The sequence below is a fragment of the Lepeophtheirus salmonis genome, chromosome 9, assembly GCF_016086655.4.
Source record: "Lepeophtheirus salmonis chromosome 9, UVic_Lsal_1.4, whole genome shotgun sequence".
Taxonomy (NCBI): Eukaryota; Metazoa; Arthropoda; class Copepoda; order Siphonostomatoida; family Caligidae; genus Lepeophtheirus; species Lepeophtheirus salmonis.
In genome coordinates, this window is record NC_052139.2 from 29,271,220 (window position 1) to 29,296,892 (window position 25,673).

General features: G+C 33.1%; 2 protein-coding genes and 2 long non-coding RNA genes across 4 annotated transcripts; 2 read left to right on the plus strand and 2 right to left on the minus strand.

The window, feature by feature from the left end:
• Positions 1-816: 816 nt before the first annotated feature.
• On the minus strand, positions 817-11,749 carry LOC121124880 (uncharacterized). Its single transcript, XM_071890858.1, is given in 4 exon segments — positions 817-3,951; positions 3,953-4,062; positions 8,127-10,589; positions 11,612-11,749. Coding segments are annotated over 3 exon segments (4,842 nt in total). The 5' UTR covers positions 10,555-10,589; positions 11,612-11,749; the 3' UTR covers positions 817-1,647.
• A 255-nt stretch (positions 11,750-12,004) lies between these two features.
• On the minus strand, positions 12,005-14,431 carry LOC139906373 (uncharacterized). Its single transcript, XR_011781861.1, has 3 exons — positions 14,348-14,431; positions 14,054-14,246; positions 12,005-13,997 (listed from the first exon to the last, which is right to left on the minus strand). It is a non-coding gene; the product is annotated as an uncharacterized lncRNA (long non-coding RNA).
• Positions 14,432-14,440: 9 nt separating this feature from the next.
• On the plus strand, positions 14,441-15,978 carry RpL7A (ribosomal protein L7A). The gene is made up of 3 exons (XM_040718920.2): positions 14,441-14,873; positions 15,226-15,569; positions 15,755-15,978. Exons 1-3 carry the CDS (start codon positions 14,597-14,599, stop codon positions 15,932-15,934), a joined length of 801 nt encoding a protein of 266 aa, XP_040574854.1. The 5' UTR covers positions 14,441-14,596; the 3' UTR covers positions 15,935-15,978.
• Positions 15,979-19,477: 3,499 nt separating this feature from the next.
• Positions 19,478-20,187, plus strand: LOC139906309 (uncharacterized). The gene is made up of 3 exons (XR_011781746.1): positions 19,478-19,744; positions 19,798-19,937; positions 20,000-20,187. It is a non-coding gene; the product is annotated as an uncharacterized lncRNA (long non-coding RNA).
• The last annotated feature ends 5,486 nt before the right edge of the window (positions 20,188-25,673 follow it).

Below are 25,673 nucleotides of genomic sequence, written 5' to 3' on the forward strand. Positions count from 1 at the left end.
CCAGGGACAATAGAGCGTTTTCATGTGACGTCAGCATTGTTAATGTTGGCCATTTTGGAGTCCTAAACAGCTTAGTTTTATATGAATGAAACCCCTTTTTTCCATTTATATTAAGGAAAATAGGGAATGACACAATGGAACGAACAAATTAAAGGACTTAAATCTATCAAACCATAAGTCCATCATAACTGTATCCCCCTATTGACTAGTTTTATTAAATTATTTAAAAATTGGTTGCTACATGGTCATACAATCTTACTAACAGGAGGGTTACTAGCTTTTATTATTTGGAGGCTTAGCCCCATAAATTATCAGCACAAAAATACTTAAGTAGTTTCGTTTTATTTATGTACATATATGATTAACATTTTTTTTTTGAGGGGGGGCTTGAGCACCCTAAAAAGAGCTAACGATGTCCCTGCTTAGAATCATATTGTAGATAACAATCAATTATTAAATGCCAAGACACCCTATTCGTACCTAATCGATCCAAACACATAAAAATTGTACCAATTTGTCCATTTCATAGGGACTTATTGCTTTGATTATACGTCAAATATGACGCTTTATCATTGACATCTCATAGTATTCAATCCAGGTGTAGTTTTAAAAACATTTGTTGAAGTTTGATTAAGGTGTTTTTTACATTTTAAATAGTAAAATTCCAACTTTGAGCCGGCGTCTCCTTCAATGATGATGCAGTTGATGACGTCATTGAAAACGCTCTATATGACTGACTGATTGGGTAACATTTCCATTTATCCCAAAAATTGACCTTCAACCCTTTTTAAGAATTAAATGAGGATTTCAGAGAAATACTTTTTTCTTTTTTTTTTTAATTAATCAAAACTTTTATTAATATATTATTCAACATAATGGAAGATTTAAATGTACGGAAGTAAGTACATAAACTGCAACATGGTGAATGGTTGTCAACACCATTGATTCTATCATTTCAGATTATATCATTAACAGTAGGAGAGTTGGTGAGTACACACACACACATTCATCACCATTTGAAATGGAAGAATCTTGAGAATTATATAATCGTTGTCTTCCATTTGTGTAGTTGGTATTATGTATATATATATATAGAGAGAGAGAGGATAAACAAGGTTTGTAATGTCACATAAAACATAAAAGCAAATAAATAAGAACGATGAAATTAGTAATATTGTATAATCAGTTGGTATATAATAACTATTTAATTGTCTTCCAACTAAAAAAAAATAGAAAAGGAGAAAGAAATTTGTGCTCATAAAAACACTCCATTATATTCAGACATTATAACATATTAATATAAGTACTTGAAGAAGACATATCGCAGTACGACGCACTCTATCAGAGAAACTTAATACACAAAAGGGGAAAAAAATAATATGTACATGTATATATATATATATATATACATGTGCCTGTATAGATATCTAAAATTAATGACAATAACATTATTTGTATATTATATGGTGTAAATATACACGATTCAATTCAAACAATATATAATATAATAATGAAGTTACTTTACCTAATTAAAGGTCAATGAATAATACATTTATAAGATTAAAACTTAAATAAAAATGTACATATACAAGTTCATATTCATCTATAGGGATCTATATATGAATTCTGGGGATTTTCCTTAAGCTCTTAGTAACGCTTGGGAACTATATTATTTTTGTAGGCGTCGTATCTATCGCCACCGCCAAAACCACTACCGTTGAATCCATTACCTCCACCTCCAGAGCCCATATTACCACCTCCCCCATTATATGAGTTCACTCCCATTGATATTCCAGTTAGGATAGGAGGTCGCGGTATGTTAGGTTGGGAAGAGTTATTCACCCCTCCACCTCCCCCACGGGAGTTCCAGTCATTTCCTCCTCCACCAGCACCACCTCCTCTAGATGATGATCCCCCAATCATGTAGTTGGATTTAGAAGAACCAGCAGAGGAGTTCCAACCACCTGAGTAGTGACGATTGTTCGATGGAGGTCCATTTGACGGCCGTGAAGGTCGATAGTCATCTCTCCTACCACTAACATCCCCGCTATTTGATAGTCCTCCTCTGGATGAATCATATCGAGAGCGATCATCCCGATTAGAGGAATTTGGGTAGGTAAGGTTACCATACCTGTCAGTTGATATCGGCATTCCACCACCCGTAGGATCCCTTTTCCTCTCATCATAATAACCTCCTCCTCCGTCATTATTACCTAATCCTCTATTGTGATTATGATGGTGGTGAGGATGTGGATGTGGATGATGTTCGTTAATTGAACCAGCAGCTGGTCTCTTAATTGCTCTGCGTGTATCTTCTAATCTAGATTGTTCCCATCGAAGCCTTTCCAACTCTTCTTTTTCTCTTTGTAATCGTTCACGTTCAAAACGCTGTCTTTCGCGTTCAAACTTGAGAAGTTCGGCTTTTTCTCGCTCAATCTTTTCACGCTCGCGGCGTAGTTCAAGTCTTTCACGCTCAAATCTCTCCTCTTCATGACGGCGTCTTCTTTCCATGTCCCGTCGCTGTCTTTCATCCTCAAGTCGTCGTATCTCCCTATCTCGTAGCCTCTTAGTATCCTCAACTTCTTTTTCTTTTTCTCTTTGTTCTCGAATCTGTGAAAAGGTTAATATACCCGGGCGCGTGGGTCGATCCTCTCTTCTAGGACTGATGTCCCGTATGTTGTGACGAGCGTCTCCAGGAGCAAGTCGTCGAAAACGTGGACGAGGTCTACGTTTACGTCCACGATTGGGAGATCTAGACCTTGTTCTGGGATTAGAACCGTGAGAAGAGTGTGTTGAGCCTTCTCTATTAAAAGATGATGGGTTCTGTTTGTTTGATTCATCAGATGATTTGGATGAAGAAGGTTCATCAGTCAAATTACTTTCCTCACCTTTTTCACTAGAAGGTTCTTCGACAGATTCGTCCTCTCTTTTAGGAGGTCCACTCTCCCCTGACTTTGCTCGCTCTACAGTTATAACTCTATTATGGAGTTCCGTTTTATTCAAATGTTTTATACATTCGGAAGCTTCCTCAAATGATCCCATTGTCAAATAACCATAACACCTTGCGCCAGGTATACGTGAATTTGTCACGACTTTTGCTCCAATAACTTTCCCGTGAACTGAGAATACTTTTTTCAAATCTGTTGCACGATAAGAAGATGCAAGACCAGATACCCACAAGTTACGTCCAGAGGATGAAACTTTTTTATTTGGATCACCAGATTCAGTTGAATCATCTGCGTTAAGATCATTGCCTGATTTAGAATCATCCTTACTCATGTCTTTACCTTCAGATTTGTTACTTGCAACAGATTCCGATTCATCTCGGTTTGCAAACATTGAACTATTTTCAGACGGAGCCTTGTTCCTAGAAGAAAGAGAAATTGTGTCACTGGAGGTAAAAGGCTGAAGCACTGGAGCTGTTTCTGGACGGGGTGGTGAAGCAGGGCGAGTTTCTTCGGCGAAAAGATTTTCTTCGTCTTCTATCATAAGATTAATGGAGTCATCTTCCGGAGGATTATCAACTCCGTTTAACTTTTTATCCTTATCTTTCGACTCCTCTTCTTCTTCATCATCATCATCCTCTTTAGACTCATTTTTGTCAGTAGAGTCTACAGTTGAAGCCTTATCCTCTTCAGAGACATTATCTTCCTCATCAATGGGACTAGCTTCAGCTTTATCATCGCATTTCATTTCGGTATCATTTTTCTTATTGTCCTCGGAGGTACTTTTTTCCTCAGAGTCTCCTTTCTCTTTTTCGGGTTCATCATTTCCCTCTTGTTTAGCCTCTTTCATCTCAACATCCTCACTCTCCTTGCTCTCAGTTGATTCCTTGGAAGGAGGTGGAGCATCAAAGTCATACTCATCTAAATCATGACCCTCGTCTTCCAAATGTTTTTGAAGCCGATCACTCAAAACAGCCTTAACCCCAGATGTAGCCAGTCCTCTTTTTTTCAAGCTGATTTTTGAGATCCGTAACACGAAGATCCTTTAATCTCTTTTTACCAGGCGTAGGTGCTTCAGACATTTTTGTGATGTCAGTCTCAATTAATATGACTCTTTAAAACTTATTAGAGAAAAAGGTTGTACGTAAGAATTTTGTATATAATATCATGTTAAATAATTATGACTAAAGGTGTAGCATGAAAGCAAAAAAATTAATCCCAATCTTATACCTTGAGCGTGTTTGTGTTTTTGACATCACTATTACTTCACATTGATTAACAACAATTAATTTGAAACAAATACTGAGAATAATCGTGGAATAGACCCTCATATTTTAAACTACAATTAGTGATTTGCATATTAGCAGTAACAACTCGCGTAATTTAAGTGTTGCATTTAGAATAAATATACCCATTCGTCATCACATAATGAAGGAAAACACAAAACTACGAGGGACACATTTGAGACAAGAGCGTAATTCCAAGATCATTAGCCATCATAATAAATTTCAAAAAATGGTGAAAAGTAATTACAAAGAAAAGGAAAAAAGAAAATGTTAAGAAAAAAAAAAAGAATTAACTGGAATTTGAGAAATCAAGTCCAATGAGAATGAATCGTCATGAATAACAGATTGCCATTGGTTTAGTCATATCCTCCTCCTCCTCCCTTTCTTGCCCAATGCTATTAGAGTAATAGTGGCAATGCTGAGTAGAACTAAACTACTCATGAAGAAGAAATCCCTTTCATGATCATTCTCCAAGATACAGGATTGGGATTTGATTAATTTCTTTTGTTTGGAAGGGGGTAAGACACACATATGAATCAAGTGATGATAAGAGATGTACGATACACGTAACCGGAACATTAGTGAATTGGCTCATTTCTTACCTTCCCGCAGGAGTAGTAGACTTGCAGCAGAGAAGAAATTGCGAGACTCCTGATTTGGAATGAATCAAGCTTTGAATGTTATTTTAGATGCCTTCCTCTTTCCCTCTGTTATATAGGTATATATATAACGAGCCAGATAGAAAGTCAACCGGAGATCCAATATGGCGGCTGAAGAACTACGAATGAAGCTGATGAATTGTGTTGTAGCTCCTAGGTTACTCTTCCATCAGCTAGCTATTGATCTTTTCTCTGCTATTTCTTTATTCCTCTCTTCTTCTCCTTCTCTGGCTATTATTCAGTAGTAGTATGAGGCCGAAAGGGGAAAAAGAGAGTGAATGGGCTGGCTGAAAAATGCGCTTTAAATACCGACATCAGAGAACACTGAAATTCATTAGTGTTCTCTTGCCTACATTCTCTCTCTTTGTTACTTACTAATAAGTAATAAATAAATAGAATAGAGCCTACAGAGGCCGGATGTTCTGCCAGTCTTTTAAAGACGACAACCATTTTTTGAACCAATGTATGTTGAAAAGGAAGACAGGAGATGGTTTCTTTTTTTTAAACCACAGATTTATAAACCACAATTATTAATTTATAAAGCTGAATTATAATACTGTCTACGTTTTTAACTTATATATATTTTATAAATGAATCAGTATTAAGCTCAGAAGGATTGGAAAAAGGAGACGATTTATAATTTTGAATATACAAAAGAAGGCTTGATATATTTTTCTTCAAATTGAGTCTGGATTACATTTGAATTCTTTGTTCATTTCTAAAAATAAATTATTATGATTAATATCCATTGGATTGTACTCAAAGTAGCAAAAATTAATCTGTAGAATGAAATAATTAGGATTTGATGGTTGATAAGATTTTTAGAGGGGGGTAAATGAAGGTTGAAAATATTAGCTATAATTTAGCATAATATAATTATCATTTTAACTCACGACAATGGCATATAGCTAAACTAAACAATGTTATGACATATGCATTAACTTTGAGTCTGTCCCTACACATAAGGTGACCCTAATTAGACTTACCGTGAATGAGCTCAAATAGCCCCCCATGACTGTCGGTTTCAGGGTGAATACCTTAAAACAGTAATATTGATTTATTATTTTAATTGAAACAACTTATATTTTTGGTCTTACTCATTTTTAAAAATCTATTTTTGACTCTTTATCCCATAAAACGGGACATTTCAAGAATTTAAATGAAAAATACCCCAGACAGGATATAGGACAATTGGTTACCAACATTTTTGATACCATTGCTATGATGAAAACTTCAGAAATAAGACACTTTATTAGTTCATATTTCTTAACAGTGTGATTAATTCCTTTTTAAAAAGTAACAATGGGAATTTAAACATATTATGAATACTATTAGTGTTATTATTTAAATTAATTAATAATAGAAAAAATATCAAAACGAATGAATTTTATCAGTTTTTTATTTTGTAGTAATACACATGAATAACGATATTAAATATACACACTAAAGTTACATAATTGTAGCTCCTAAAAGGTATGATCTACTCATAAATGCAGGAAGAAAACAATAAGTATTCTCACATATTAATTATCATACTATTTAATATGCCAGAGAAGATGAAGACGATAAAACAGAGAGATATTTCAATGCTTAATATTGTGTAGTAGTCGTAAGAGTGATAACTCCTTTATAATTATGATTAATAATATTCCTCAGTTCACAGATCATAATGTATATATGTACATAATTTGGCTTGTATTCATAAGAAGTAATAGTCATTCACGCACTTTTTTTTCTTCTTTTTTTTTCTCAAATCTTGAGTGATGAAAATATCATTTGTCAACTTTTTAATTCCTGTAAAGTAATTAAAGAAAATATGTATTAGATAAATAATGGTAAAAAATAAGCATGACATATGAAACTATGGATGAATTTCTTAAATGAATTAGGCATAAATAGTTATTTATATGATTGGTTAATGAAACATATAGAATATTAAAGATTTTGAGTTTGAATCAATTTTTTTTTTGTTTTGTTTGAGGAAAGAATTAATTAAAATAAATGAAATCCATAGATATTTTAATAAAACAATGATTTAACAACCCTTTTGTATGTATGTTATATATGCCCGATTCTTATTTAGAATAATACATATAATATAATTTATTTTACATCATGTTTAAAAAAAAATACCAGTTATCCAACTCAGTAGATGATGCAAACATATATGTACATATAGGAGAAAATATGGAATGGCTCTGATTATTATAATTGAATCTCTTGTAGAAGTGTAGAGATAACTTACAACAATGGTTTGCTTAATTATGACATTATTTGATCATAGACCATACGAGTATAGATTTCCCTTGACATGTTGTTCCAACGAGCTTAAAGCCACCCGTTTCCTCTAGAATATTAACAACATCAGATGGATACATCATAGGCTTGAGACAGATCTGTCTTCCCTCTCCATCAGGCTCCATTTGATTATTGATAATGTTACTATTATTTTGATAGCCGAGTCTTTGAATGACCATATCATAGAGTGATGGATGACGAGGAGCAAGGATGTCCAAACCAATTACTTCAGTCATTGTAAAAGCCGGGTCTCCACGTACCAGAACCAGCATGTTTCTTCCTCACTTTCTTCGGTTTCTTCAAATGTGTAAGTAGATGATAGATTTAGTGATTAAGAGAATTAAAAATTAGGGAAATGTTAGTTGTATGACTTTTATTATAAAGTTTTTCTAAAGGATTACTCAAGTTTATGAACATATATAATAATTAAATAATGTACCTGTATAGGCAGGTTATAGAAGAAAAAAAATCAACAAATAACGAAGCTTTAATTATATACAAATCAATTGCTCAAAAAATGGTTTTTCTATTCCATTCAACATCATAATATGTACCATGAGATTGTCTACACTCACATAATACTGGTATGACTTTTACTCGGAGATAGATAAATATTTTCTCCTTTACTATATAAAGCGGAATAGAATATTTATTGAATAACCCGTAGACAAAATATAATGATAATAATAATTAATAGTATAACAACTTATTATTATACTTTGCAAAAAAAAGAAGGAATACATACTTTAAAACATCAATGCAAAAAATAGAAATATATATATATGTAATGTATATGTTGTATATAAATACCTATAAGGTTTGTGTTCCGTAAGTATTAAGAAATGTACTTTTTATATTAATAAATGATACATACTTTCAAAAAATGGATAAATAGTAATAATTAAATTGTGGAGTTATTTAAAATGTTAATCAATAGCGTTTTTGAATATTGTGATCTTTATAAGCATCATATCTATCGTTTGAAGCACTCCCTCCACTTCCTTCTCCATATCCACCTCCACTTCCGCCCATATTACCATTGTTATATGCATTATTGATTCCCAATGCAATCCCGGGAAGAATGGGAGGGTGAGGAATGTTGGGCTGCGAAGAAGAGGATTTATTTCCTCCACCACGTGATGACCAATCTGTACCGCTGACAGCACCTGATCCAATATTTGTGCTGCTGCTGCCGCCACCACCACTGGAAGAATTTACTATTGGAAAACCACTGGAGGATTTAGAAGACGCATTATTAGAAGAGCAGTTCCAAGAGTGAGAATAATTGTTGCGATTGTGAGCTGAGGAAGAAGGGGTATTATTTGAACTTCGAGAACTTCTATAGTGATCATCATCCCGACGACTTCCATTATGAAAGGCACCTCTGGTCGATTCATACCTTGACCTATCATCTCGACTCGAAGAATTTTGATATGAGGAAGAGCTGTGACGATCTCCTGAATGTGATATTCCCCCTCTAGTATCGCGTCTCTTTTCATCGTAATAACTTTCAGAACCTCGACTGGAGTGCTCACCAAAGCTAGCTAGTGCTTGCCGCTTAAAGGGCCTTCTATTTTCTTCAAGACGTGACTGCTGGACCCATTTTAACTTTTCTAACTCTTCCTTTGCTCTTAGAAGTCGTTCTCGCTCAAGTCGTTGATTTTCCCTCTCCAATTTTATGAGTTCTGCTTTTTCACGCTCGATTCTTTCACGCTCACGGCGGAGCTCAAAGCGCTCTCTCTCTAGCTTAGACTCTTCGTGTCGACGACGTCTGTCAAAATCTCGTCTATTCCGTTCTTCATCTTCTTTTCGGCGTCTTTCCCGGTCTCTAAGCCTTTTGGACTCCTCCACTTCTTTTTCTCTTCTTTCACGAATTTGAGATACTGTGTATATACCTGGACGAGTTGCACGGTCTTCTCTCTCAGGACTAATATCCCTCAATTTATGGCGAGCATCACCAGGAGCCAAGTATTTGCGATATGGTTGATGACGAGGACTTCTACTACGTCGTGGAGATTTGGAATCATATCTAGAAGAATATGATGAAGAATTGCCCGAATTGTCTTTCTTACTCGATGAAATATCTTTTTTACTCTCACTATGAGCCCTACTGGAAGTTTTAGATACATTAGAGCCTCGGTCAACACTTTTTTCCTTTGAGGATTTTCGACCTGATGATGATTCCGTTTTGGAAGATTCTTTTTCGGACGATTTAGCCAATTCAACAGAAATCACACTTCCATGAAGTTCAGTATTATGCAAGTGTTTAATACAGTTCAGCGCATCGTCAGAAGAGCCCATGGTAACATAACCATAACATTTAGTTTCCTCTGAACGTCGTGAGTTCGTTACAATTTTAGCCCCCACGACTTTTCCATAATTCGAGCAGGCATTTTTTAAATCCGTGGCTCGACTTGATGATGCTAATCCAGATATCCATAAATTACGTTTAGAGATACTTCTCTTGTTGGAATCATTTTCCTCGACATCTTTCTTTTGTTCTTCAGCTGGAGCTTCATTGCAGCTACTAGGTTCATCTTTTGGTTTGGTAGATTCCAGTTTTTTGTCAGAGTCTATTATTGTTTCGTCAGGTTCGGGATCTAAAGTTGCCTTTGTTTCGGAAGAAGGAGATTTTTCCTCTTTCACTTCCACAACTGGAACTACATCCTTGGTAGATGAAATCTTAGTTTGACTTTGTGAGTTAGGTGAGCCGGTACGAGTATCATCTCCAAAAAGATTTTCTTCGTCTTCAATCATCAAATTTATAGAATCGTCTTCTTGCGAATTTTCAACTCCAACACGACTACTTTTTTCAATGCTGGATGGCTCAATACCATCCTTTTTTTTAGTTACATCCTCCATGGATTTATCTATTTCGGGAGTGTTCTTTTCAGTTACCTCATTCATGGATTTATCTATTTCGGGAGTGTTCTTGTCAGTTACCTCATTCATGGGTTTTTCTATTTCGGGAGTTTTATTTTCAGAATCCTTATTTGTAGATTTATCATCAGTATTAAGAGACTTGAACTCATCCTTTCCTTCTTCTTTGTTGTCTTCTTTAACTTCATCTTCGTGTTCATCCTCCTCCATTTGAATGTCTTTGACCTTTTCTTCGCCAGTTCGAGGAACCAACGTCACTTCTTTATCCTTATCCTCATCTCCCACCTTTTTTTTCACATTTTCATTTGCATCAAAATCAAAATCTTCAGCTACATATCCTCCATCCTCCAAATGTTTTTTCAATCGATCCATTAATACAGCCTTGACACCAGACGTGGCAAGTCCTCTCTTTTCAAGTTGACTTTTGAGATCTGTGACGCGAAGGTCCTTCAATCTTTTATTTCCCAACGACGAAACATCAGACATTTTGAAGATGTCAATCAATATATGATTCTTTAAGACTTATTAGAGAAAAAGGGTTTACGTCAGATAAGAAAACAGAAAAAAACGATTCTTAAAAATAATGATCACACAATAATTTTGTTTCCATTTATATCATAAAATATTCCTTCTTTTTCTTTACAATATTATTAATATGGCAATAGGTATATGAACAAAAGCAAAGGGTTAATCCACAGAAATAACAGCGGAACAAGCTAAAAGAATTCGTTTCACTCATCATTATGACCGGCTTAAACTATAAAATATAATTTATATATTCTGCTCTCTGACTCAATGTATATTTATTTAATATTTGCCCATTGTCTGCATCTCAATTCAAGTTTCATCCTAGCTGCTTTAAAATATCCTTTTCCAATTGGGATTGGGATTCAATTCAACTCAACAAATCAATCATTGGACAGAGCAGGACGTTCTTTTGTTGCATTCACAACTCATATAAAGAATTGCAATAATTTTAACTGAGGAGGGATTTCATTTCATTTCAGGCCCAGGGAGAGTTCCAGCGGGAGTTAGTTTTAATTATATTAACAGCTATATTCCGTCATCATTTCCATAGAGGTAAAAAATCACTCAAATCGTGAATTAGGGCAAAGAAAAAGAAGGAAGGAGCTTTTCTAGTAATTTATAACACATTTTCCCTGCTCAGGGAGAGAGAATCAGAGAGCTTGGAGCCACCACTCCATCACATCACTACTGCAACGCCAACAACCAATCACTTCACTCCACAATCAATCCATCCAATCAAATCGCATCTTATCTCTACTCCACCGGACAACAACCAATCAATACATCAATAATCCTCATCCGTCTCTTCACTTCTTTTATTAATTAACTCCATTTTCTCCTATATCAGCATCCCCTTTCTTCTCAATCAAGAAATGAATAGCAAACACTCCTTCATAAAATTCCATCAAAATATACGGACTTTTCTCCAAAGTATAACCCATAATATCGATTCATGAATAACATATTCTCGACGACAACAACAACAGTATGAATAAATAGGAGAAAAACGCCTTACCTTGTAGGAATTAGACAAATATACAATATTCCGGACTCCAGACGATCAGACTCCTCTCTCTTATTGGATCCTTTCAAACTCCTCAAGCATCACAGCTACTGTTTTCCTTCTTTTAGTTTTCTATAGAGTAGTCAGAAGAGTTATGGGCGATGGCCGGCGAGGGATCAAGTTGGCAGATCTAGCTGTACAATAAAAAGGCAAGGAACACTGAAATTAGAATAAAAGCACGCTTTTTTGTGTTTGACGCAAGTGCAAAAGAATTGTCTGCTATTCATCAAGTAAATGCTACGAAGTGTGATTTGAAACTTTAGCAGCTCATATCTGACCCATAGGCCATAGCAAAAAAAAAAATCGAATAAGTTTAATTATTATATCAATCGCAAAGAATATGTGTTCATTATTTGATAATTTGACCCATTTTTATAATGAGACACATTTATTCTGTCCATTTTAACACTTAAATATAAAATGGAGTTAATTAACAATACAATCAAACTTTCGGAAAAACAATTGAATAATTTTTTGAAACAATTTCCTTTTTTTATTAACATGAAATTGACTCTTTGCTTCAGAAACATATTTTTTAGCATAGATATGGAAGAATTTTGATGCAATTTGATTGGAAAATGTGCTATGTAGGAGGTTAACGATTTTTGAGGCCATGTAAGTTGGATGGGAAGTTGATTTGCTATCGCACATTTTGCAGAAATTGGTTTGAATATTATACATTTTTAAAATGGGCTTATATTAAAAATAAATGATAGATATCACATGTAATTTAAAGGATAATTGTTAAACGCTTAAACTTTCTATATATAAAAATTTAATTATTTTTTTTAATGGGTAATCAGCATATATTTTAGTAATTTTGAGAAAGTTATTTTGCACTTCAGTCAAAATAAGCGCACGCCAAAAAAAGATATTTATCTCAGTACTCCCTGGACTAGGTTTTTCTCCTTCTTCTCCATTATACAGGGTGACCAAGTCCTTAATTACAGCCTTTCCTTGAGCTTGTGTCGTTACCCTTCTATCTCTTTCCGTAAATTAATTAGATATCTCAATTTAAAATCAGTGCACTCAAGCAATATATTCAACAATCATTATCATTACTAGAACTTAGCCATTCATGATTTAACTAAATATATTTTACTGAAAAAACACAAAATTATTTTTAAAGTTATTTAGCTATAAATAAACTAAGACTGTTTTTAAAAAATTAGCTATATACTTTTTTTTACAAACAACGGAACGGAAGTTGGCAGACCAATGGGCAATAAATATCCAATTGTCATTTTATAAGGGTATAAATATTATAATTTATACCTATTTAGTTACTAATAACAGTGTTATTAGAACATTCTTGTAACATTGGATAATAAAATATCAGGTGTTACACACTGTACAACTTACGATCTAAAAATGTCATGAACAATTTGAAAGGAGGAATTTAAAGTACTTAAAAAAGAAAATTATGAAAAAAATTTCATAGAGAGTCAATAATGTATTCAGTGTCTCATTTTTGATAATGTGACACATTCGATAATTCTAGGGTTGATATTACTGCAAAAATGATGATAATTAAACAATTTTTACAGAGACAAATAAAATAGTTCTACTAAAACGGACTTTCAAATTGTAATTTATAAACGATACATACTGTACCCCTAAAATCAATATATTAACCTATTTATGTTTAGCTGGGTAATTTAATATTAATTTGATATAAGACTATTAATAAATAAAGCTATAACTCTTTTTTTTATTATTTACATTATCGCAGGACTTAAAGAATATAACGCCAGTTTCATGAATTTCATAATAAATAAGAGCTGTCAATACTGAAACTAAATATATCTTTTGGCAATTAAAAATATGTGTTTGTTTATATGATTAATTGCGAACAAGAAATGCAAGCACAAATGTTTAATCTTTCTATACATAACAACTTTGATATATAATATTTAAAATTAAAAGCCAACATGTACTGTCTATGATACATCTTTTGTTGTGAATATAGATCTTAGTGCCTCAATTTATATACCTTTTTATAACTAGGTATTTCCTTCTTTATACAAAATAAAATAAAATATTAGTTCAAAATATTTGATGGATTCCAAGTCCAGCTCAATGATTGAAATGTAACAACACATGTTGTGTAATTTAATTTTACTTCCATTCCTGACAGTTGCACCGGAACTAATGCTTTAAAAATTTGTTTAAAAGTTTTAGTAGGAGCCATTGGACTTTTTAAACGAAATGAAATATTTATAAAATAAAACTGTAGTTTTGTGTTACTATGACATCAAGTTTATACAATTTGGCCTGGCCTCTCACTTGCAAATACTTTTCGGCATCACTCATCATTGTTGAAGGTTGTTCAATGACGCTACAAAATATATAGATTTTTAATTTTCTAGTAATTCATCAAAATATTAAAAATACAGATTAGTCTTAAAGATTTGTATTGTCCTATCCAGGGAACATTGGGAACATTATTACCAGGTATAAATCAACGTTAATATAACTAGGTTAGTCAGCAACAATTTTCAGTTCTCAATGAAAATTTACTAGCATAACGGATGACGTCATTGGGAGGTCCAAATACAGGAATTCACGATGAGGAATAATTAAAAACCTAAATATAGCGTTAATAAATAAGGAACCAATAGAAAAATAATTTGAAATTAATTGATTTTTTACTTTTTATCTTAAAAATGGTAAATGTACGCCACTTACCCATACACCTCCCCCCAATGACGTCACTATAAAGAGAAAGAGAGTTACTGAAATAAATCTGCTTTGTTTCTCCCACGATTTTCACGATACATTGCTATAAAAATATGTTCACTTGGTAGCCTTGAATATCAGCAACATCAATTTCCTTCTTTTTAAATACATTGCCTTCATAATTTCCTTTTCCGTTAAACTCCCATAGAGGGAACAACACTCCAATCTCTTCTCCTACATTTCATTTACAGACTAATCATGGTTCAAAAGAAAGGAAAGAAGAAGGGAAAGAGGGTAGCAGCAGCTCCTCTCCCCTCTAAGAAGACCGAGGTCAAGAGAGTCGTCAATCCTCTTTTCAAGAAGCGTACTCGTAACTTTGGTATTGGTCAGGATATCCAACCCAAGAGGGATCTGAGCCGATTCGTGAGATGGCCCAAATATATCCGTCTCCAAAGACAAAAGGCCGTTCTCCAAACTCGCCTAAAGATCCCACCACCAATCCATCAATTTAGCGAGGCTCTGGATAAACAAACAGGTAATTGCCCAAGATACGATTTTTCGTATCGACAGTTTATTTCCATAAACAATGACGGGCTTTTAATTAACTCCTGAAGCCTTTCGGCTTTAACCAGCCAATTGTGCCATGTGGGATGTTCGTTAAAAGAGAGCCTCGACGCTATTTAATGTCTGGAACAAAGAGGTAAACTTAAGCGCGGGAACTCTTCAGGCTACTTTTTCAAATGATGTTTTTTAATGAATCTCTTCATCATAGAAATATGTGATGAAAACGCCATTTATTGGTTGTATTTCTGAATAATTATTTTCAAAGCTTAAATTAAGTCCCAGGCTTCAACTCCCTTATCTAAAATGACTCTTCCCTTATTTAGCGACCCAAATGTTTCGCCTTCTCCACAACTACAAACCCGAATCCAAGCAAGCCAAGAAGCACAGGCTAAAGGCCAGAGCTGAAGAACGGGCTGCTGGTAAGCCCGATGAACCTACCTCTAAGCGACCTGTTGTGCGCCATGGTATTAATACCGTCACCACGCTCGTGGAGAAAAAGAAGGCTAAGCTCGTTATCATTGCTAATGATGTTGATCCCATTGAGATAGTCTTGTTTTTGCCTGCTCTCTGCCGCAAAATGGGTGTACCTTACTGCATTGTTAAAAACAAGGCACGATTGGGAAAGGTTGCCGGACGCAAAACTTGCTCTTGTCTCGCCATTACTCAGGTAATTTTATAGCCCAAACTTTTATTACTTACGTTCTCAACGTGATGAAAAAATACAGAGCCAATCCCATGAATGATATTTGATTATAACCCCATATCCTAATTAATTCTGAAATTTATTTTTAAAACTAATTTCAATTACCTTTAAAACTTCTCAGTTTTTAATATTGTCGTTTCCTCTTTTAGGTTGAATCATCTGATAGAGTTTCACTGAGCAAGCTTGTTGAGGCCATTAATACCAACTTTAACCAACGTGCGGACGAGATCAAGAAACACTGGGGTGGATCTACTCTTGGTAGCAAGTCGAGTGCTAAAATTAACAAGCTTGAGAGGGCTAAGGCCAAGGAATTGGCTACCAAAATCTAATTTTTGTATTTACATATTCTTGTAATATATGTATCTAAACTGAATTATTCGAACTAGTTATTATTTTTTATCCACCAACTTGTATTGAGCTCTGGCCTAGTCAAAATAATATTTTTATGAGAACCCCCTCCAATGAATAATTTCCACGTATTATTAATTACACCATAATTCATACAGGGGATTCATTTTTCTGGAGACGTGATATTATATTTAGTAGATAAATTTTTAATGAATCTTCGCAAAATAGTATTATTAATAAATTTAGATGCAAAACTAACTAATATACCTTGATGCGAATGATCAACATAATCTTTGAATCCAAGGAAAGTGTACTAATTATGCTAAGGTTATTTTTGATCTATGAGGGATCAGGAAACTAATAGAGAAAAATATCTTGTTCTTTCTATGTTATACTTCCGTTTCTCAATATAATGTGGAAATGGGATTAACCCCATCTTTTCCCATATATGGGAAACAACCTATATATGTTGTTGAATTGCCTATTTCATTAATTTTTCTAAAAAACTTTGGCGCCAGCGCCTTTTATTTAAGATAGAACTATTTGGACTTCGTATTTGTCCTATTCTGAGAGGTTCGTACAGTTCAGTAGATGGGTATTCCTTTATGAAAAATAGGTTGGTCAGTCATAAATAACAAGACATAAACAGTGTGGGTGTCACGTGAAAATCCTCCATAGGTGTTGTAGACCTTATGTTAAAAGAGTAGGATAAGATACTTAAAGAATTTTAACAAGTAATTTGCGTAAGAAATTAGACTATTCGTTCCATCATTTCTTCTACTTATAGTACAAAAGCATTGCTTATTTATGCTACTTTGCTGCATGTCCTGAAGGCTTTAGATAATTTATAGTCTGATGCATCTTCAATCAAACTCAATAGTCCTGCCAAAAACATTCGTCGAGGGTTTTGTTTAGTCTCCCCTGAAGAAATTGTCACTGAATTTTATAATTTTAAGTACTGTTTCACTACCTTGTTAAATATTAAACACAAGGTCATACCCATATAGGTTCTGGTACTTGCCCTGCTAGAACCGTCAAAGTCAAACAGATACCGCTATATATTTGATATATAGCTCTGTTTTTGTACTTTTGTTCCTATATAGAATATAAATAATGAAAATACAATATATATTGTAAAATATATTCCGCTTTTATCAATGGTTCAATTTTCTGAGTTATTTTTGGTGCGATTGCGGCGTTTCATTATGATTTTTTACGTCCTCAGGTTGGTACAGTTGTTCTAAATAGCCCAGGGCTTCTTATGGATCTGGATAAGTAGTTTTAGGCATCAGACGGGGGAAGAGGTAGGTTAGATTATGGATCCTGCGTCACAACTAAGCTTTTCTGGGCCCGATAACTATATTATGTCTTAAGCCAAGGTTTCCCACACTTACTAGCATTCTATTAAACAAACTTAGTTTTTGGGGGCCTTGCTGGAGCTTTGGGTACTATGTGGGGAGAGTGAGGATACTTGTTATGGAGGAGACATGTTAAGACTGCCAATAACTTTAAAGTGTAAAGTCATCTATCCACCTTTTTCTTATAAAATTGAATGTCTTCCTTTGTTTATCAAATCAACATAAAATACGGGTTGCCTAATGCTTACAGTTAAACAGAATTTCGATATTGAGTGTTTGTTGAGATATGTTTCTATTATGAAACATGAGATTTTAATTTTATTGTATTAAATATCATAGTCTGGCATGTTGTTCAATTAATTAACATGCTTGTAATATATTAATCGTTTCCATATTCAGTTCACATCCTTTATTCGTATTCCAAAACTATGGAAAATACTTGTGACACCCCATTTTTATTATATGTATGAATATATTATATTTAATTATATGTTATTTCATGATATACTTTAATTATCAATCACAGTAAATAGTAAAAAAATATTTATTCAATTTTATTATTAACTATGCTCTATTTGAGTAAATGTTTTATTTGTTCATTTTATATATGTGTAATTAAAAGTATTTACTTTATGCTGATAAATTGTAATAAAAAGTAAAATAAATTCTTTAATATAACAAATGACAGTTTTTACATGTTTCCTCTGTTGTAATATGCTTAATCCTAACATGTACCTAGTCTCTTTCACCCTGTATCATGTCTCCTCCTGGTGTATCAAGTATCCTACTTTTTGTTAGTTTCAAAAACACCAATAGATGGCTATTAATTATTGCACTACGTCAGAAATAATTTGGAATTATTTTTCTTAGGTAACAACCCATGTCATGTTGCCCGGCCGTTGAATTATCTTTTAAATTGTGAAACTTATGACAGTTTAAAAAAATTAATGATTTTTTGTAACATGTGGGGTATTTTCACTCTCCATTAAACTGTGCATAAGGCTCTGCTTGTAGCTATAAATAAAATTGACAGGATTTTGATCAATTTCATCTTATAACATTTTGTTAGATCCATATAGCTCATAAAACCATCAGATATATATAAATATTCTTCAAGGATACTTCCCATCCACTTGTGTATTAATTTTTCAATATGAATGTCAATTTGTGGAATTTAATCAGTTCCTAGATCATATATAGTCATCTTGGAGCATTAATATCAATATAATTTCCAATTCAAACAGAGAACAGTCCAAATCTAAACCGAGCAGTCAAATTCAAAATGGGAAGAGTCCAATTCAAAACGGAATAGTCGAATTCAAATTGGGAATTGTACAAATCAAAATGGAATAGTCAAGTTCAAAATGGAAAACGTCCCATTTAATAAGGGAATGTTCCAACTCAAAAATAGAATATTCAAACTTATTTTTATCTAATAAAATATGATAGTTGTATGTCCGCTGATAAAAACGTATAAGGTATTTATTTCAAAAACGAAAACAGATACATAATTAGTTACAAATAAAAGTTGCTCAAAACTCTGAGTTACGTACCAATGGCCATGTTTCATTCTTATCAGATCAGATTCCTAGGGCCTGGAGGGCAAGTTTTGTTTCTCGCTAATAAGTTGATTTTGTTCATAAAACAAGATCGATTTTTAAGGTATGGGTTATCGATTCGAAAATAGACTAAAACAATTAAGAATATATAAAAAAATAAATAATTATAGAACTAACATAAAAATATTATTAAGGGTGATAATTTTGGTAAGAATACAAAAGCGTGCGAGGGGAAAAGAAGAATTACTTATGGCATCATTGATTAAATAATATACATCTTCTTCTATCAATCATGAACTTTATTATTCCCGCCTTTATTATTCAATATTAATATAATATTAGATGGTGAAAGTCGATAAAAAACTGAATAAAAGCCTATAATAACGTCGCCTTCTGTCTGGATTTCTGAAAATGGAGGCACAGGAATTTGGAAAATACTTACCGGATGAGAAACAGATGGTTTGTCAGATTTGTAGATATAAATGTTCCTTTAGTCCCCTGTGTAGAATTACACGCCACTCATTATCCTCATCTCAAATATCAAGACCATGGATATTCATCTAAAAAATCAAGTTAATGATGAATACATCACGTCAAACTTTAACTCTGATCTCACAAAGATGCTTATTGTATGTAATATAACCTTATCCATTGCTAATCATCTACGTTCAAAAAATTTATGGAGAAATACAAGGGTAAACATATCCCTTCCCGAGGAACCATCATTAAATTAATGGAGGATGTTGTTACTGATGTCATTTATAGAAATACATATAAAATGTTTTGAGTCATCCACACCAAATGACGATCAAGTTATCAGTAAAAAGTATTTACGAATATCGAAATGGAACTCTGAATTTTGTACTATCTCACAGTAAGTATTCAATTTTTTTTTAAATCTAACCATAAAATATGATTCTATTTTAGCTAAACATATCAAGAATTATGATACACAACTCAGTAAAGAGCAAAAACAACTGCTTAAATGGTCACAACAACGGGGGTAGTAGCTTTGGATGGTTTGCAACAAGTTTGTCTGAGACTACTTACTTCGTTTTAAGACTTGGGTATGATAATTAGGTTTTCCAATATTACATAGTCATTAAATATTACTTTTTTATCACTTAAGGCTTAGCTATGGTTGATGGGCTCCAAGAAATGGTGTTCAGAAAACTCATAAAAGGCAAAAACAACTGTTTAAATGGTCACAACAACGAGGGTAGTTACATTGGGTGTTGCATTATAATTAACAATTGTGTATATCCATCATGATAATAGTATGTTGTTATATAAGCATACCTAAATAACGGGGGGAAATATTTTTGATGCTCTTGATAAGGAGTAATATCGCCGGACATTACTACATAATTAGCTTTTGCTCTAAATCTTTAAGATGAATTTATTTCTAACATTTTTTTATTAATATATTTATTGTCTAATTTTATGATTTTGACATTTACTTTATTATGAATAATTAGTTAGATCTCATCGGTAGAGATATATCTATCCTGTGCACAATTGTATATAGCAACTTCCACATGAAGAAGAGGGGTGATTATCTTTTGATTAAACTCTACGTCTCGCTTGTGTATTGCAACCTAAAGTTATGACATATTTAACTGAATTCCGATGTTAGAACAAGAAAAAAATTATCTGGATCAATCTATTATTTCAATATTCTTTATTTATAATTTATTATTATTAATAGTTATATGATTTTAATTGTTTAATTTTGTATATTTAACTTAAATGTTTAATGGTTTATTTTTAGTATGTAGATTATATTTCATTAAAGCCTTCTTTTTTAAACTTTGAGCTTCAAATATATTTCAAATACTCTACTTTGTCGTTTCATTAGCTATTATTCTGAGAATAAGGTTCATAATGAATTACAATTTCATGGAGTGTGACGTTTTCAAATCTACTGAAACGGATAAAAACGTCGAAGTCAATTATACGTAGTATATCTTCATTAAACATTTTGCTAATAAATACATTCGTTATACCCTCAAAAATCATAATAAAGCAGGCAGATGATAATCACATCAGTATTTTAAACAATGATACCATATGTCTTTTTTTTCCCCTCCTCCTCGCACGCGTTTTTCTCTACAATATTATCAACTATAAATATTATATATACAGACCCTAAAAAGGGAGAAGAATGAACTACTTTAAAATTATGTCTTAACCTTAGAAATAAGTGATATACAATAAACTACTCATTTTTTATTTTTTTTTATTTGTCAAATTCTAATCAATATTATGAATGATTGTAGTTCAGTTTTCTTTTTTCAGTCTATATAAATCATAAAATAAGTTTAAGTTTTAAGTTCGTAAAATTGACCAAATTTCTGGAGAAAATTAACCTAACATTGAGATCCCACGCTAGAAGCCATGATGAAAAAGCCAACACGATTTTTGACACAGAGATACCTCTACGTATGTAAAATATGTAATAAGAGTTTGACATTTTTTTTTTTCAAATTAAAATTAAATATTTCCCTTTGACTTCATTTTTGGAATCATCACACTTCAAAATAGTTAAGTACCAAATTTCAATTGGTCTGCTATTTGTGATAAAAAAAATAAACATAAAAATTAGCGTCCGATAATAAGACAATGAAGCGACGTCGATAATTTTGGTCCAAACAGACACTGATAGGAGTATTTATGTCTCATGAACAACTCAAAACTATGTACTTAAATTTGACACACTTAACTTACTCATAAATTTGAGCAGGTGTGCCAAAAATCATCCCAAATCTGGGATGATTGGGGGACATTTTTATTTTATTTTGCTTGATTTGACGTGGAAAAACCCGAAAAGGAATTAGGAAGAGGATTAGCAAGTTAGTCTTGGTATATTTCCGCATTTACCCCCATGCTTGAAGATGTGAGAAGCTCGAAAATCATTTTTTTAGGAATATAAGTACGTCCTCAACCCTGCCTCATAGGCATGAAAGTTTTTCCAAAATGCCTTTTTGATGATTTTACCTAGCTATTGGACAAAAAGTAGAGATAAAATACACCATTGAATGCTAATAAATACATTCAACTGAAATAGAGCCATTTCTAAATAATACTTTTTATTATCTAAGTGTCAAGGCTGTACAATGAAGGTAAAAAGAAAACTCTTGGTACGCAGAGGGCAGTATTACCATCAATCACCGTTATTTTTAATCAGCCTATAATTTACCCACTATGTGTAATGAGAAATCAGAGAGCCTTGAAAACTTTTTAAAATGACCTTGGCACATTTGTTGATCAACAAATTTTAAAATCCTAAATTTTCCGAACCAGATGAGGAAGTTAAAGGTATGTAGTTCTTGATCCTCTCCTTCGAAACACTCCTTATTGATAGGAAAATGCCTTCACAGGTCTTTCAGGACAAGCCAACCACTAATTTCTTTTAAATGTGTATATGATTATCAAAATGAGACCATCCTTTTTTAACTCCTCCGATTTTTATATTCCTGCCAAGTGGATTTAAGTGGATATATTAATATGAAGATAATTCAAACAAAAATGACTACATAATAGAGAAAAAACGGGTATATTCGAAGGCTGAGTGGCGGATGCTAGGGTTTTTTTTTTGTGTGTGGGCGGGAGAAATTGTCATTTTTTCTGACTCTGTTATGACGTGAGAAAAAAGATTAAACTTTCTAAAGTCTTTAAGAAGGGCCCTTTTAATAATTCTTTTTGTTTATATTCTATTGAATGACGTTTACTTTTAGGGCCCTCCATTGTTTTGTTTTGTCTCTGCTAAAAGAGTAAATGTGACATCCTTTTTTTCTGAATCTGACACGTAATGATGAAAATCCTGTATAAAAATGTTAAAAAAAAATAGAAACAAAAAATCAAAATGACAATTTGAGGAACGTTTTGGAGGAGATGAGCAAGCTAGTATCAGATGTGATGGGGGAGAAGGGAATAAACAAGGACATTGGCAAGAATTACTCTGATGTCGATCCTCAATTCTACTCTGAATCCAACAACTCTGCAACAAATTCTCAAGAATTCAATAATAATGACAACTGCAAAGGAAAAGAAAATTCATTCTTCAGATGACTAATTCAAAAAATGAAATAAAAAACGGCCCAGCTCAAAAAAGCACTCGATTGTTATGATTAATAAAATACGTCTCGATCTCTTCTCTTTGATTTAGCAATATTAATAGAAATGCAAGGCCATAACGCATGCACGACGTATGTTTGACTTCCACTACGCTTTTAATATTGACGTCATAGTAAATGAGGGTTGATTGTTTTGTCAAAATCTGTTTTTCTTGCCCAGTAGTCGGTACGATACAATAAATTGAAAATTCTAGCAATAGTGACGTCATAGACTGGTTGGTTGTGGTTTAGTCAAAATCTGCCTTTCTTGCCCAGCTGTAAGTACAATAAATCCGATTGAAAATTATAACAAGCCCGATTACATGATGGCCCAACCTTGTATTTCTATTAACATTGGGGTTTACGAGGTATTGCTAATCAAATATTCATAAAAATGCTCATTTTGTAGCCTCAAAACTACAAGTTGGATTGAGTTTCAGATCCAAAATTTCATTTCTAAGGTATCTGTACTGTCTATAATATCACAGATCAAATTTCAGTAAAATCCGTTTCCTCATGAAAATTTCTTATGGAATGACCAGATGGTCAATTGAAATTTTGAACAATTACTAGCTCAATAATTACTGAAGGTTGAGCCACTGAAATTTTTTCTTAATTTTAGAACATAATGCAGTGGACGCCCCTGGAGATGGCCGTGATACTCTTCAAGTTTGCAAGATTAGGCCCATATTATATTAATAATATTATATTTTTGTCTTTAATTAAGACACGTAAAGATTAATTTCATTAAACGAACGCTGGAAGGACCACTTTTTTATGTAAGTTGTATATTTTAAAAAAATAGGAACTATTATTGTGTCTTACTAAAAAAAAATGAGGGTTCATTTTGTATAAAAACATCATTATTTCATTCATTAATCTTGTAGATGTGAGGAATGGTATAAATTCCACCTTGTCTAATAGAATATGTTTGAGATGTAAGAAATGTTTTAATTTTGAATGGAGTGGGGGTCCCAGGTCTAAAGCATTTTCAGGGCCTCAAAACCAAAGTTTTATAAGAATAAAAACTCTTTTTTTTAATTAATGTTAAGGAAAGTAATGAACCAGGGGATGTCAAAATTGGGCTCACAATTAAAAAGACCTTATTGTATATCAAAAAATTATAAATCAAATTAATAATAATTTTATTTACCGGGTGGTCCATTGAAATCTGAACACTTACTAATGAATGAATGAATGAAGGTTGAGTGATTGAAATAAATTCATATTCCGATAAATTAAAGCATACACAATTGGTTAACAAATAAAACAAATTTGAGCTCTCTAGCTGAGAAAATGACTCATGAACGTGATCGACAAATTGCCACTTGCACACTTCCAGCTGTTAGGCGTCTCCAGGGCTCCTATCTACAAGTCTGAAACGTTGGAGAGGAAGAATGCCTCTGTCCAGAAGGCCAAATTGGATCTGTAGGAATAAAAACAGCCCAGGCCAATCACCACAAGTCCATTATGGTCCATACAAGAGATCTCATTGTTTCAGATCAGACTATACAGAAGCTATCAATAAAGTAAAGAAACCCATGTCCTCCGTTACAAGACTCTTTTGAACTCTTTTTGACACTTTTGGGCCCCCACAGCCCTGATGCCAACAATGATCTTCCACCCGAAAGTCTACAAAAGCCGGAAGGGCGGCTACATTGATGATTAAGAGAACTCAGACACGCATCTATTTATAATATTAATTTTGTTTAAATTCTATTGATAATTAATCAATTATATTTTGTTGAAATTTAAAATTCAAAGTGTTCTTATTTAATGGACAACTCGGTTTATATACAAGGTTGGGCAGAAAAACTTGGATTTTTAATTCAAGTTAATTATCTTATTTATATAGGAAGGTTGAGTAATAATTTTTTGACATTCTGATTCAGCCATCCTATAAAACATACTATAACAAAAATTTTGTCATTTCGTCATGATGCATGAAGAAAAAGCCAGAAGACAGCACATCTTAGACTTTGTAGCTGCTGAAGTTGAGGTGGCGAGGATTATGGAGATTGTGAATTACTCCACGAGCCTGGTTTTCAAGGTGTTGTAAGATGAATAATGACAAAAGAGACCTCTTTTTTTACCCAAAGTAATTATGGGTTGTCTAATTACTTGTTTTGCTTTAACAATCAAGAAGATAATTCCTCAGGAAATCATTTCCGTTTTTCATGAGTACACTCACACGTAACTACTCAATACTTCACATATTGTGTTCTCTCCTCAATAATTAAGAAAATTATAATGGGAGTTTGAGAAGAATATAAAAATACTATGAGATGACTGATGAGTACTCAAATACTCTAGAGTGCTCACCAACAAACACAAAAAGACCAGTGATCCCCCGTATGCAAAATATAAAATCCCTCCTAGAGTTAAGAATAGTTGATACCAAATTGTAGTATCAAATATAAGCCATTCATAGAAGATACTTGTTGATATACAATCTTATAAATATTTATGAGTTGTTATCATAGATAAAATCCATTAAATACATAAAATAAATTAGCACGACGACGTATGAAGTAAATAATCCTGCTCCTATGATATTAATTTTGGAACCTCTCATGCCATTAAGAGCATGTTTTTGACCAAAATACCACCTCATTTTTCTTATTTCTCTCTATATCTCTCTGCTTCTCTCTGTCTATCCCCTCTTCTCTTCTCTCTCTCTCTGTCTAT